The following is a 16,154-nucleotide window of genomic DNA, read 5'->3' as shown; positions in this document are numbered from 1 at the left end:
GAAAAGAGGAAGGAATTTAGGAGAGAAGGAAGGGAGGAAGGAAGGAAGAAAGGAAGGAAAGGAGTAAGGACGAAAAGAGGAAGGAAGGAAGAACGAAAAGAGTAAGGAATTTAGGAGAGAAAGAAGGGAGGAAGGAAGGAAAGAGGAAGGAAGGAAGAACGAAAAGAGTAAGGAATTTAGGAGAGAAGGAAAGGAGGGAGGTAGGGAGGAAGGAAGAAAGGAAGGAAAGGAATAAGGAGGAAAAGAGGAAGGAAGGAAGGACGGAAGGAAGGAAGAACGAAAAGAGTAAGGAATTTAGGAGAGAAGGAAGGAAGGAATGAAGGAAGGAAGGAAAGGAAAGGAGTAAGGAGGGAGGTAGGGAGGAAGGAAGAAAGAAGAAGGAAGGAAGAAGGAAGGAAGGGAGGAACAGTCAAAACGGGGTCAATTTAATCACATTTATTGATCAGTCAAATCGACTATTGATTCCTTCTAAACACATCTGTGCTTCAACATTTGGTAGAAACACTTTTTATGAGGAGACCAAACTGTGAGGATAGAATATGACCAGTATTTAAAGGGTTAATCTGTCTCGTATCACTTTGCTGCTGATTGACTTCAGCTAAACTGAACAACCACCAACCTTTGACTTCATGAACGACAGGAAGTAAAATGTTGATTCAGTCTCATCATTAAGCTTCCACTGAATCACCAAGCCAATATCCATCCATCTCTCCACTTCTGCCTCAAGTCCTTCTTCTTTTATTATCTTCCTCTTACCCTCTGTCTTTGCCGGTATCACCTCCCCAACCCCCCCCCCCCCCCTTCCTCCTCCTCCTCCTCCTCCTTCATGCAGTAATAAGAGCAGAGAGGTCAGTCAGTCGACCCTCTGAGGCCGGCCAGCCAACTTTAAATATTTCACACTATTTTAAATGAGAACACATGAATCATAGATCACAGGCAGCGCTCTCGTGTGTGTGTGTGTGTGTGTGTGTGTGTGTGTGTGTGTGTGTGTGTGTGTGTGTGTGTGTGTGTGTGTGTGTGTGTGGAGGTGCTTGAACCTGAACCTCCTTCTAATAACCTTTGGCTGTGCGTCTCAGTGAGGAGGTCTGATGTGGAATTTAGATCGACAGCGTCAGTCGTCCACCGGAGGCGTAACGAGCGGCCTTTCATCATCGGGCCGTGATGGACGTATGATGAAACAAAGTGTTAGAGGTGAAAACTCATCGTTTTTCATCTTGCCGCTCTCACAGAGGGGGGGGGGTTGGGCGGGGGCGGGGAGGGAAGGCCGAGCGCCCGGATTCCCAACATGCACCAGAAGTCAAAACATCACAAAAATCTGTAGAAGTGTTTTAGAGACATGATGTGACGTTTAGGTTCAGTCTATAGTCTGCCTGCTGCTGCTTATAATACTATTTATATTAAAGTTATTATATTTATATCAGACTAGTGCTTATAACTTATTGAGCACTTTTATTTTATTATTGAACACATCTGCAGTCTAATAAATCAAACACAACAGCTTGGTGATAATTCTACTTTATGTTTATTACTGAGGTCATATTAGCTCATGGTGGTCTACTATAGTAAATAATGAAAAGTCATCATGTATTTAATTCAGTTCAGGGGTTTAAAAAAAGGACTTAAAACATTTCTTTTTAGCAGAACCTATGCTTTTTAATTAACCTCACTGGTTGCTGCTTTTATGCTCTTATTTATGTTAGTTGTTTTTTTATAATGATGCTTTTACTTTGTAGCACTTTGACATTACAAATAAAATGTATTCTTCCTGTTATTATTATTGTTATTAGATGAGAACCAGGCAGAAATCAGATAATCTGCATATATATATTATCTATATATAAAGATTTGATATTACAGCAGAGCAGCAACATTAACACACATTTAGCTTCTTGGAGTTTAAAGACTGTGTAAAGTGAATTCAGACATTTTCTTCTAAACACAAGGTAATAGGTCATAAATGTATTTCTAAAAAAGGTGTAAAAAGCATTTCAACCATTTAGATTTGAATTGTGGAGCTAGGCTTCACGAACTGTGTTTCAACATTTCTGTGTTCAGGATTTAGTGATTAGCATAAACCCGCCCCTGCTGCTGTAGAGGTAGAAATACATTCAGCACACACTACTACTACTACAGTCTACAGTTAGCTGAGTTAACCGCTGAGCTAGCAGCCGAGCTAGCAGCAGAAAGCTCTCAGACGTAGCGTCCATGTTTCTGGTAGAGGTGGTGACTTTGATTGACAGGTGACACTTGGTGGGGGGCGGGGCTTCAGCTGACTCGGAGGCCACGCCCACAACGTTTGGTAGCAGAGAAAGAGGCTGATTTTTACACAACTTTGAAGCCTAATTTCATATATTTGGCAAAATATATCAAAGCATAAATATGTCAAACTCAGAACACATATTTATTCTTACTTTACACGGACTTTAAAGCAGCAGCCTCATACTGTCATTATGAAGACACTGTGAGTCTCTGCATGCTGCTTTTTCTGTCGCAACGCCACAGACAAACTATTAGGAACATTAGAAAAGGTTTATAAAGCTTGTTTTGACTGAATAGTGGAAGATGGACTGCAGCATTACAGTGCAGGAAAGGTACAGAGCAATTCAACAACCCACTTTAAGCTTTAAAATGCTGCTTTCACACACTGAAACGATGCACTCAGACTAAAACCACCACATGAATCCTTTCTTCTGGTTCCTTCAGCTGCATGTTCGAGCTTCTCTGTGTGTTGTTGATTTAATTTAGATGTTGAAATAAGCTTGTTGAAAGTCAGATTTAAAGGGAGCGGTGTCTACGAGGATGACTTGTAACATCACGATTAGTTTAGATCAGGGGTGTCAAAGATGCGGCCCGTGGGCCAGAACCGGCCCGCCGAGGGGTGCACTCCGGCCCACTTTCCTTCCTGTGTTCTTTTCCTTCCTCCCATCTGTCCTTCCTCCCTTCCTATTTTCCTTTCTTCGTTCCTTCCTTCCTTTCATCTGTCCTTCCTACCTTCCTTTTATCCTGTCTTTGTTAATTCCTTCCCTTCTTCCTTCCACCTGTCCTTCCTCCCTTTCTTCCTTATGTCCTTCCTTCCATCTGTCCTTCCTCCCTTTCTTCCTTATGTCCTTCCTTCCATCTGTCCTTCCTCCCTTTTTTCCTTCTGTCCTTCCTTCCTTCCATCTGTCCTTCCTACCTTTCTTCCTTCTGTCCTTCCATCCATCTGTCCTTCCTCCCTTTCTTCCTTCTGCCCTTCCTTCCCTTCTTATTTCCTTCCTTCCTTCCTTCCTTCCTTCCTTCCTTCCTTCTTTTTAATGATCCGGCCCACATGAGACCAAATTGGTCTGTATGTGGCCCTTGAATGAAAATGAGTTTGACACCTCTGGTTTAGATGCTTTATTCTGGTCCAATATTCAACTTACACATGTGGTGTGATGTGGAGAAGAAAAAAAAAACTGAGAATAGACTTAACGGTGAAGGAGGAGAGACATCTTGTCGCCAGCAGGCAAATGTTTCAAAGGAAATACATTTACATATTCATAGAGTCTGAATTTTTAATGAGGGAGAAGGAGGAGATGTCATTGTAAGGATTTTAAAGTGGTAATTATGGCTTTTTATGAGAGAAAAAAAACATATCAGACACACATGATTGTTTTATTTGTATGTGTCTTAATACATGTCTGGAGGGGATGTTTAATAATTACAGGTTTTAATTATGACACCACAGAGTAATAATGCGAATAATAACCTTTTTAACTCACATGTAACTGCAACCTGTCAAACATCAGTTGCAGGCTTTTCAAATTAAAACTCCAAATTATGTGATATATAAACTATTATGAATTACTGAGCTCTGATTCTGATGATCCAGCAGCACCAGTACTTTTTTGGTTTGGTACCACTTTCTGATGAGTCACCCTTTATAAATAATACATGTTTAAACTTCCTGTCGTCCTCCCGGGTCAAATTGACCCTTCTGTTTTGACTGTTCCTTCCTTCCTTCCTTCCTTCCATCTGTGCTTCCTTCCTTCCTTCCTTCCTTCCTTCCTTCCGTCCATCTGTGCTTCCTCTTCTCCCTTTCTTCCTTCCTTCTGTCCTTCCTCCCCCCTACCTTCCTCTCTTTCTTCTTCTCTCCTTCTTTCCTCCCTCCCTCCTACCTTCTTTCCTTCCTTACTTCTTTCTTTCCTTCCTTCCTTCCTTCTTTCCTATGTCCTTCTTTACTTCCTTCCTTTCTCCCTCGTACCTTCTTTCCTCCCTCCCTCCCTCCCTCCCTCTTACCTTCCTTCCTTACTTACTTCTTTCCTCCATCCTTCCTTCCTACCTTCCTTATTTCATTTCCTCCCTTCCTTCCTTCCGTCCTCCATCCCCCTTTCTTCCTTCTGTCGTTCCTTCCTCTCTCTCTCCTTCCCTTTACTCCCTTCCTCCCTTCCTTCCTTGACTCGAACACAACAGGAGGGTTAAGACCTGATGACTTATTAGACAGAGTGAGGCATTTACAGTTAAATATTTGGTTATAAATCATTGACTGCGGTTATATGTAATGTCTATAAATAGCTCTGCCCTGCAGCCGTTTCCAGGAGGTGAGTGGTTGAACATTGGAGGTAAAGAATTAGATAAAGCAGATGATAACGCTGGTATAGAAAGAAGAGACACACCACCACCAGGCAACCCCAAAAGTTATGATTTTTAACTATTAATCCAAATGTGGTACCAAAAGTTGGAGGGAAGGAAGGAAGGAAAGACAGACAAAAGGAAAGAGGGAAGAAAGGTAAGAAGGACAGACAGAAGGAAGGAGGTAAGGAAGGACAGACGGAAGAAACGAAGGAAGGAAGGAAGGAAGGAAGGAAGGAAGGAAGGAAGGAAGGCAGAAAGGTAGGAAAGACAGACAAAAGGAAGGAAGGAACAAATGAACAAACGAAGAAAGGAAAACAGCAAGGTAGGAAGGACAGAAGGGAAGAAGGAAGGACAGATGGAATAAACGGATGAAGGAAGGAAGGAAGAAATGAATGAAAAAAAGGAAGTTAGGGAGGAAGGACAGATGGAAGGAAGGAAGGAAGGAAGGAAGGAAGGAAGGAAGGAAGGAAAAGAACACAGAAAGGAAAGTGGGCCGGATCGCACCCCTCAGCGGGCCGGCTCTGGCCCACGGGCCGCATGTTTGACACCCCTGGTGTACAGTGTTCCAGTTTCAGCTGCTGTGAACTCTGACCTTTGACCTGGCTGCCCCTGACGGAGGAAGTGAAGCTCATCATGGCGTCCGCTGACCTCCGTCTGACTCTGACTCTGTTATCGTCTCCACGTTTAATGACTCGCTCCATTACAGGCGGGAAGTCATCAGCTGTGAATGAGCATCGCATCACTAATGAACCTCTGACTGGAGGAATGAGCTTTAATGAACATCTGAATGTTTACTCACAAGTACATTTACTAGTACTTTACTGTAGTACAGTTAGAGGTACTAGTACTTTACTGCAGTACAGTTTGAGGTATTAGTACTTTACTGCAGTACAGTTAGAGGTACTAGTACTTTACTGTAGTATAGTTAGAGGTACTTGTACTTTACTGTAGTACAGTTCGAGGTACTTGTACTTTATTATAGTACAGTTTGAGGTACTTGTACTTTACTGTAGTACAGTTTGAGGTACTTGTACTTTACTATAGTACAGTTTGAAGTACTTGTAGTTTACTATAGTACAGTTTGAAGTACTTGTACTTTACTGTAGTACAGTTTGAAGTACTTGTACTTTACTGTAGTATAGTTTGAGGTACTTGTACTTTACTGTAGTATAATTTGAGGTATTTGAACATTACTGCAATACGGTTTGAGGTACTTGTACTTTACTGTAGTACAGTTAGAGGTAGTTGTACTTTACTCTAGTACAGTTTGAGGTACTTGTACTTTACTTCAGTACAGTTTGAGGTTCTTTAGTAAATATTCAGAGGATCATGTGACTGTCAAAGGTCGACATTTATCAGCAGAGTTTCTGGATAAGATGAACTTTGGTTTTATTTGCTTGTATTTCAAACACAAACAACATGATTAAAATATGAAATGTGTTGCAGGTTTTATTTCATATTGATATTATTCATATTGATGAGGTCGCTGCAGTGGGACGCCCTGTATTCTTCTCCCCCCCTCCCTTCTTCATGGACACCTGTTGATTGTTGACTTGGCCTGGGACACGATCAGGGACGTCTCCATGGCAACTTCCTGTGTTATCGCGATGACACCCTACGAACTGAGGCACTGATTGTGAAGCTAGACGAAGCAACTCTCCGGCCATATGTACACACACGCACATGAACACTTACACACATGCACATATACTACACCTCCCCACCCCCCCATCCCACACCTTCGCTGCTTTCACCCCCCAGTGCGACAGGCGGGGTCCGCTGGCGGCACCGAAGATGGCTGCGGCCGCGGCTGGCTGCCTGTCTGAGCTGGAACACCTCCTCCTCCCTTTCCGCCTCCCCTGGTGTAAAAGTTGTTTTTTGTGTTTTTATGTTGTAAAATGTGCTCATGTTACTGGGTTTTTTTTCCCGTTCCCACACTGGGACCTGCTTTTTTTTAATCCTCCTCTCTCCTCGTTTTTTTTTCCTTTTCTCCCCTCTTTATTGTGCTCAGTCATCCGGTTCTGTCTTATTATGTATTGTATGTTGTATATGTACAGACGGGGTGATTGCTGTAATTTCGCTGTACTTGTTATAGTGACAAATAAAGCCTATTCTGTACAGTATTAAAGCTTTACTGATACAATGATCAATAAAGCTTTAAACACAACAAGCTCTACTGTGGTGTCATATTTCATTGTTCTCTCCCTTTAAATCTGCAGCTTGTAGATGGGTGTAACCAACATGTGACGCAGCACAGAGCTGTCAGGCTGCATTCAGCAGAAACACGGAAGTTTAGTATCAGGAAGTGAAACTCAGACAGTCGTTGCCTCTGAGAGCTGAAATGGCGGAGAAAGATCAGCTGGACCGAGAAACCTTCTCTTGTTCGATCTGTTTGGATCTACTGAATGATCCGGTGGGTCTTCCCTGTGGACACAGCTACTGTATGAGCTGTATTAAAGGATTCTGGGATGGAGAGGATGAGAGGAAGATCTACAGCTGCCCTCAGTGCAGAGAGGCCTTCACACCGAGGCCTGTCCTGAAGAAAAACACCATGTTAGCAGCTTTAGTGGAGCAGCTGAAGAAGACTGGACTCCAAGCTGCTCCTGCTGATCTCTGTTATGCTGGACCTGAAGATGTGGCCTGTGATGTCTGCACTGGGAGGAAGCTGAAAGCCTTCAAGTCCTGTCTGACGTGTCTGATGTCTTACTGTGAGAATCACCTCCAGTCTCACTTTGAATTAACCAAATTAAAGAAACACAAGCTGGTGGAGCCCTCGGAGAAGCTCCAGGAGAACATCTGCTCTCGTCATGATGAGGTGATGAAGATATTCTGCCGTACAGATAGGAAGTGTATCTGTTATCTGTGCACTATGGAGGATCATAAAGGCCATTACACAGTCCCAGCTGCAGCAGAAAGGACTGAGAGGCAGAGAGAGCTCGAGGTGAGTCGACTAAACATCCAGCAGAGAATCCAGGACAGAGAGAAAGATGTGAAGCTGCTTCAACAGGAGGTGAAGGCCATCAATCGCTCTGCTGATAAAGCAGTGAAGGACAGTGAGAAGATCTTCACTGAGCTGATCCATATCCTCCAGAAAAGAAGCTCTGATGTGAAGCAGCAGATCAGATCCCAGCAGGAAACTCAAGTGAGTGGAGTCAAAGGGCTTCAGGAGAAGCTGCAGCAGGAGATCACTGAGCTGAAGAGGAAAGACGCTGAACTGAAGCAGCTCTCACACACAGAGAATCATACCCAGTTTCTACACAACTACCCCTCAGTGTCACAACTCAGTGAACCTACAGACTCATCCAGCATCAATATCCGTCCTCTCAGACACTTTGAGGATGTGACACCAGCTGTGTCAGAGCTCAGAGATAAACTACAGGACATCCTGAGGGACAAATGGACAAACATCTCACTAGCAGTGACTGAAGTGGACGTTTTACTGCCACAACCAGAGCCCAAGACCAGAGCTGAGTTCTTAAGATATTCACGTGAAATTACTCTGGATCCAAACACAGCAAACACAGACCTGTTATTATCTGAGGGGAACAGAAAAGTAACATGGATGAGTCAACCACAGTCTTATTCTAGACACACAGACAGATTCACTGATCAGTGGCAGGTCCTAAGTAGAGAGAGTCTGACTGGACGTTGTTACTGGGAGGTGGAGTTGAGAGGGTTAGATGTTTATGTAGCAGTTGCACACAAGAATATCAGCAGAGCAGGAAGTGAATCTGCATTTGGATGTAATGGCAAATCTTGGTCTTTATGGTGTGACACTAACAGTTATGAATTTTGGTTCAACAACATTAAAACTCCTGTCTCAGGTCCTGTTTCCTACAGAGTCGGAGTGTACCTGGATCACAGAGCAGGTATTCTGTCCTTCTACAGCGTCTCTGAAACCATGACTCTCCTCCACAGAGTCCAGACCACATTCACTCAGACTCTCTATGCTGGACTTTGGGTTGGTTATAAATCCACAGCTGAGTTGTGTAAAGTGAAATAGACAGAAGTCATTTCAGACTTCATGTGTCAGATGTTGTAATTCTTCATGTTTTTGTCTCCATGTTTCTGAGCTGCTCAGAGATCAGCTGACATGCTAATAGGGATATTCAACACTTCATTTCACTTCATGTATGTGTTATTGATATTATCAGTTTCTTTAAATGTGACTTTTTCCTGTGTGTTTTTATCCATGGAGGCTCTCACTGCTCATCACCATGTTTTTAACCTTCACTGACATTTCTTCAGATGAAAATGTGAACTTCTCTTTGTTCTAAATGTTAGTTTCATGTTTGTATTGATGTATTTGTGTCTGTTGTTTCTTAAACAGAGAAAACAGCAGAACTTCCTTCATCACAGATATTTTGTTCTCATCACTTTGTAAATTCATAAAGAAATGTTCAATCAAACTGTAATGATCACGATAATAATCATTAATGATGTTCTTGTACATAGCTGACATTCTGGGTTAAACTAAATGACTGTGTGGATGAAGTCAATCTGAACATGAAATCATTGATCACACTTTACTGATTGGATGTGTCAACAATCTGAAGCTTCAATAATCAATAAAGATGATTTTTATCAACAGTGATCAAAGTGTTTTCTTCTCATTCAAAGCTTGTGGAGAAAATATGAAACTACAATGAGAGTTCATTAAAGTTCACATAATAATACTGCAGTACTTTTACTGTAATACTGCATACTACATCACTCATTATACTGCAGTACTTTTACTGTAATACTGCATACTACATCACTCATAATACTGCAGTACTTTTACTGTAATACTGCATACTGCATCACTATAATACTGCAGTACTTTTATTGTAATGCTTTAAGTCCCTCCTCCAGCAGGTGGCATGCTAACAGGTGTGTGAGCCGCATACTACATTCTTCTATACTACACACTAAAGGACCAGATAGTAAGCAGACCGTTACAGTTTACACTGTAGTAAACTACATGATAACCCACAATGCCTTTCATTCCTTCCTGAGCTGAAATCAGCAGGCTTTTATTTTAGCTCTAATTCTGTAAGTATACCACTTTATCCACATTTCTATCCTTTTTAGGAAGAAAGTAAAGTAGCCCTTTAGATCCACAATGTGACACTAATTTGTCCAAATAACACCTGCTTAAAGTTTTGCTCCTGCGAATTCGGAGTTAGCCGTAGCGAATAACGCACTTCCTGTCATTTTCACAAAATAAAACACATGTTGCCTTTTATTATTAAGAAAACCATAACTATAGAATCTGTGCTTTTATTTTGAAAACAGGAAGCGAACATACCCTCGCTGTAGCTAACTTGAAACCACCGAGTTGCTGATCTGTAACCTTTGTATTTTGGGGTTTTTTCAGAAGTTATGTTGCATCTTGGGTAATTTGAGTGTGAGTAGTCAGCTCTTGATGCATACTCTACATTTCTGGAGAATCTAGTAAATCATCCGGGAACTTCTCGCATACTACGCAGAAACACCCTACGTACTTCAAATGACGTCACAGTTAGTACTAGAGTGTGTGGTTTCCAACGGTTTCCAACAGACCCGAGCTTGTGCAATGGCGGCCGTTGCAACCTAAATGAGACGACATATCGTTAAACAGTGACTAAAACTGAGTGTACCCACAAGCTAACTAATCAACAGAGAAGTTAACCAAAGTAGGAGAAACAGGAGGCTCGAAAACTCCCGTTTTACCCAGCCGTTTATGCCGGTAAGTTAGCTATGGGGAACTAATGTTGCTATAAAGTTAGCTCTGTGGAGCTAATGTTGCTAATTGCTAACGGTAACGTTTCCTGCGCGTGGTGGCGCCAAGTTGCTGTTTGCTGTAACTTAAACGTTAGTTGCTGCTATAGTGACCATTTAACAGTATTATATATATATATGAGAAGGGTGTTAAAATACCATGTTGTGTCCACTATTATAGTATTATCATCTTAAACTACAGTATTAACATTTAACTGAAGGGAATGGGCATCAGCAGGGCCATGAATAATGTACAATATTTACTAATATAGGATTGAGGTAAAGCTTAATGGTATGAGTTGTAGCATCCAAACATAGCTGGAGTTTATTTTTTTATATTAAATAGTAGAGAAGTATCAGCCTATAATCTTATATATACAGAAAATGTACATAAACACATGTATATACATATATTTGCTGTATTAGTACAACTTTTGAGTATTTTTAGTTATATATTTTTCTATGTGATGCTAAATAAATGTATCTATCCATTTTATGTGCAGTGATCCATTAAATATGATTATCAAACACTAGTGACAAAGATATGTAATGAAGGCTGTGGTATTCCTCAATTTAAAAATAATCTTTAAAATTGTAGTTTTTAAAAATTCACTGGGATTTTTTTTTTAAAGAGCTTATAACATATTTTAGTTTACCACAAAACGTTTAGGTAATCTATGTTTTATCCTGTATTTTACACCTGTTTTTATTTAGATTCTCCTTTTAAATGTATACTTTGAACCATACAGTCTATGATTTGAACCCCTTTATTTAACCTGTCTCCTCAGTGTTTTATTTTATTATTAGATTTTAGTTTTTAACCCTTGTTGAGTATTTTAACTTGATCTACTTGTTTGCCTTTGTTTTATTGCTTTAAATGTAAATCACTTTGAGCTGCGTTTTATGTATGAAAGGTGCTATATAAATAAAATTATTATTATTATAATTAAACTACCTATAGCCACATAACAAATAAATTATCTATATTGAATTAAGACAATCAATCAATTATATATGAAATGCTCTCTATAGGCTGTAATGTTTAAACATATTTTATTAGTCCTAACTCTATTAAAATGTATGTGTGTGAATGCCAATTCTTCTGTCCTTTTTTCCTCTCTCCCTCCTACCATCCTTCCTCCCTCCTTTTCTTCCTTCTTCCTCCCTTCCTTCCTCCTATCCTTCCTTCCTCCCTTCCTTCCTCCTATCCTTCCTTCCTTCCTCCCTTCCATCTGTCAATCTTTCCTTCCCTCCTTCCTTCCTTTCTTTCTCCCTTCCTTGTCCTTTCCTTCCTTCTTCTCTTCCCTCTGTCCTTCTTTCCTCCCTCCCTCCCTCTTTCCTTCCTTCCTTCTTTCCTTTCCTTTCCTTCCCTCCTCCCTTCCTTCCTTCTTTCCTTCCTTCTTCCCTTCCCTCTGTCCTTCTTTCCTCCCTCCCTCCCTCCCTCCCTCTTTCCTTTCCTTCCCTCCTCACTTCCTTCCTTCTTTCCTTCCTTCTTCCCTTCCCTCTGTCCTTCTTTCCTCCCTCCCTCCCTCTTTCCTTCCTTCCTTCTTTCCTTCCCTCCACCCTTCCTTCCTTCCTTCCTTTCCTTCTTCCCTCTGTTACTTTAAATCCAGTTTCACTTATTTCAGTATTTTATTATAATTGTTCCAGTGCCAAATTTAAATAAAGTTATATTATCAGTAACTGTATTAAAGTTAATGTTTTTATCTTCTATTAGAGTTCAAACCTGCCTGAGATGAGTGGAGCGACAGTGACACCTGCTGGACAAACACCAGAACTGCAGCTGAACAGGTGAGTTCAATTCATTTCATCAACAATTAGTTTGTGCTTCTGTTTACATGCATTTGGTTACCATGACTACCAACTTTACTGCAATACAGTTTGAGGTACTTGTACTTTACTGTAGTACAGTTTGAGGTACTTGTACTTTACTGTAGTACAGTTTGAGGTACTTGTACTTTACTGTATTATAGTTTGAGGTACTTGTACTTTACTGTAGTACTGTTTGAAGTACTTGTAGTTTACTGTAGTATAGTTTGAGGTACTTGTACTTTACTGTAGTACTGTTTGAGGTACTTGTAGTTTACTGTAGTGTAGTTTGAGGTACTTATACTTTACTGCAGTACATGTTGACGTACTTGTACTTTACTGTAGTACAGTTTGAAGTACTTTAGTAAATATTAAGAGGATCATGTGACTGTCAAAGGTCGATATTTATCAGCAGAGTTTCTGGATAAGATGAACTTTGGTTTTATTTGCTTGTATTTCAAACACAAACAACATGATTAAAATATAAATGTGTTGCAGGTTTTATTTCATATTGATACAGTATTAAAGCTTTACTGATACAATGATCAATAAAGCTTTAAACACAACAAGCTCCACTCTGGGATCAGACTTCATTGTTCTCTCCCTTTTTAAATCTACAGTTTGTAGATGGGTGTAACCAACATGTGACGCAGCACAGAGCTGTCAGGCTGCATTCAGCAGAAACACGGAAGTGAAACTCAGTCGTTGCCTCTGAGAGCTGAAATGGCACAGAACTATCAGCTGGACCAAGAAACCTTCTCTTGTTCGATCTGTCTGGATCTACTGAAGGATCCGGTGGGTCTTTCCTGTGGACACAGCTACTGTATGAACTGTATTAAAGGATTCTGGGATGGAGAGGATGAGAGGAAGATCTACAGCTGCCCTCAGTGTAGAGAGGCCTTCACACCGAGGCCTGTCCTGAAGAAAAACACCATGTTAGCAGCTTTAGTGGAGCAGCTGAAGAAGACTGGACTCCAAGCTGCTCCTGCTGATCACTGCTATGCTGGACCTGAAGATGTGGCCTGTGATGTCTGCACTGGGAGGAAGCTGAAAGCCTTCAAGTCCTGTATAAGGTGTCTGATGTCTTACTGTGAGAATCACCTCCAGTCTCACTTTGAATCAACCAAATTAAAGAAACACAAGCTGGTGGAGCCCTCGGAGAAGCTCCAGGAGAACATCTGCTCTCGTCATGATGAGGTGATGAAGATATTCTGCCGTACAGATAAGAAGTGTATCTGTTATCTGTGCACTATGGAGGATCATAAAGGCCACGACACAGTCCCAGCTGTAGCAGAAAGGACTGAGAGGCAGAGAGAGCTCGAGGTGAGTCGACTAAACATCCAGCAGAGAATCCAGGACAGAGAGAAAGATGTGAAGCTGCTTCAACAGGAGGTGGAGGCCATCAGTCGCTCTGCTGATAAAGCCGTGGAGGACAGTGAGAAGATCTTCACTCAGCTGATCCGTCTCCTCCAGAAAAGAAGCTCTGATGTGAAGCAGCAGATCAGATCCCAGCAGGAAACTGAAGTGAGTGGAGTCAAAGAGCTTCAGGAGAAGCTGCAGCAGGAGATCACTGAGCTGAAGAGGAAAGACGCTGAACTGAAGCAGCTCTCACACACAGAGGATCACAACCAGTTTCTACACGACTACCCCTCAGTGTCACAACTCAGTGAACCTACAGACTCATCCAGCATCAATATCCGTCCTCTCAGATACTTTGAGGATGTGACAGCAGCTGTGTCAGAGCTCAGAGATAAACTACAGGACATCCTGAGGGACAAATGGACAAACATCTCACTGACAGTGACTGAAGTGGACGTTTTACTGTCAGAACCAGAACCACAACCCAAGACCAGAGCTGAGTTCTTAAGATATTCACGTGAAATCACTCTGGATCCAAACACAGCAAACACACAGCTGTTATTATCTGAGGGGAACAGAAAAGTATCATGGATGAGTCAACCACAGTCTTATTCTAGTCATAAAGACAGATTCATTGATCATCTTCAGGTCCTGAGTAGAGAGAGTTTGACTGGACGTTGTTACTGGGAGGTGGAGTGGGAAGGGTTAGGTGTTTATGTAGCAGTCGCATACAAGAATATCAGCAGATCAGATGATGAATCTCTATTTGGACGTAATGACAAATCTTGGTCTTTAGGTTGTTACACTAACAGTTATGAATTTTGGTTCAACGACATTAAAACTCGCGTCTCAGGTCCTCGTTCCTCCAGAGTCGGAGTGTACCTGGATCACAGAGCAGGTATTCTGTCCTTCTACGATGTCTCTAAAACCATGACTCTCCTCCACAGAGTCCAGACCACATTCACTCAGCCTCTCTATGCTGGATTTAGGGTTTATTTTGAATCCACAGCTGAGTTGTGTAAAGTGAAATAGACAGAAGTCATTTCAGACTTCATGTGTCAGATGCTGTAATTCTTCATGTTTTTGTCTCCATGTTTCTGAGCTGCTCAGAGATCAGCTGACATGTGAAATATCTGTACCTTCAATAATCAATAAAATATTTCATTCTCATTCATTAGAGGCAGTTTTCCTCCTGAAACACCACAAATACATAATACTACTTATATACTTTTACTGTAATACTGCATACTACATCACTATAATACTGCAGTACTTTTACTGTAATACTGCATACTACATCACTATAATACTGCAGTACTTTTACTGTAATACTGCATACTACATCACTATAATACTGCAGTACTTTTACTGTAATACTGCATACTACATCACTATAATACTACTTATGTACTTTTACTGTAATACTGCATACTACATCACTATAATACTGCAGTACTTTTACTGTAATACTGCATACTACATCACTCATAATACTGCAGTACTTTTACTGTAATACTGCATACTACATCACTATAATACTGCAGTACTTTTACTGTAATACTGCATACTACATCACTCATAATATTGCAGTACTTTTACTGTAATACTGCATACTACATCACTATAATACTGCAGTACTTTTACTGTAATACTGCATACTACATCACTATAATACTGCAGTACTTTTACTGTAATACTGCATACTACATCACTATAATATTGCAGTACTTTTACTGTAATACTGCATACTACATCACTATAATACTGCAGTACTTTTACTTTAATAAGATTTTTCATGCAGTACTTTTATTCGTGATCAGAGGTGGCAAAAGTACCCACGTTCTGTACTTTAGTGGAAAAAAGACTCTGGTAAAATTAGAAGTACTGATTCAATTCCTTTGCTCAAGTTAAGGTAAGAAAGTTCAGACTCTGAAATGTACTTAAGTACAGAAGCAAAAAGTTAAAGATCATTTTTACAATAAGTGATTCACAATACCTCTCCTGATAACTCAGTGGACACTGTCTGGTTCTGCTGCAAGCCAAATTTCAGACCAAATATATATATAAGTATATAAATATACAATATATATAATATAAATGTCACGGCAGTCAGCATTAACGCATTAATCACAATGACATTGACCCTCCTGTTGTGCTCCCGGGTCAAATTGACCCCATCTCTTTTGACTGTTCCTCACTTCCTTCCTTCTCTCCTTACTTCCTTCCTCTTTTCCTCCTTCCTTCCTTCCTTCCTTCCTCATTCCTTCTTTCCTCTCCTTACTTCCTTCCTCTTTTCCTCCTTCCTTCCTTCCTTCCTCATTCCTCCTGTCCTCTCCTTACTTCCTTCCTCTTTTCCTCCTTCCTTCCTTCCTTCTTTCGTAACTTCCTTCCTTCCTTCCTCATTTGCTTTTTTCTCACTTCCTTCTTTCCTTCCTCCCTCCCTCCCTCCCTCCCTCCCTCTTTTCCTCCCTCCCTTCCTTCCTTCTTTCCTCCTTTCCTCCCTTCCTTTGTTCTTTCCTCATTTCCTTCTTTCCCCACTTCCTTCCTTCCTCTTTCCTCCCTTCCTTCGTTCCTTCCTCATTTCCTTCCTTCCTTACTTCCTTACTTCCTTGACCTGAGCACAACAGGAGGGTTAAGGGCAGAGCATAACG

At 41.0% G+C, this 16,154-nt stretch overlaps 1 protein-coding gene across 1 annotated transcript; it reads left to right on the top strand.

The window, feature by feature from the left end:
• The first annotated feature begins 6,934 nt into the window (after nt 1-6,934).
• LOC128375791 (E3 ubiquitin/ISG15 ligase TRIM25-like) lies at nt 6,935-14,535 on the top strand. The gene is made up of 3 exons (XM_053336207.1): nt 6,935-8,554; nt 12,053-12,126; nt 12,798-14,535. Exons 1-3 carry the CDS (start codon nt 6,935-6,937, stop codon nt 14,533-14,535), a joined length of 3,432 nt encoding a protein of 1,143 aa, XP_053192182.1.
• Nucleotides 14,536-16,154: the final 1,619 nt, after the last annotated feature.

This window comes from Scomber japonicus, chromosome 16, assembly GCF_027409825.1.
Source record: "Scomber japonicus isolate fScoJap1 chromosome 16, fScoJap1.pri, whole genome shotgun sequence".
Lineage (NCBI taxonomy): Eukaryota > Metazoa > Chordata > Actinopteri > Scombriformes > Scombridae > Scomber > Scomber japonicus.
The sequence above is the reverse complement of the archived record's forward strand: the minus strand, read 5'-3'. Positions and strand labels throughout refer to the sequence as shown.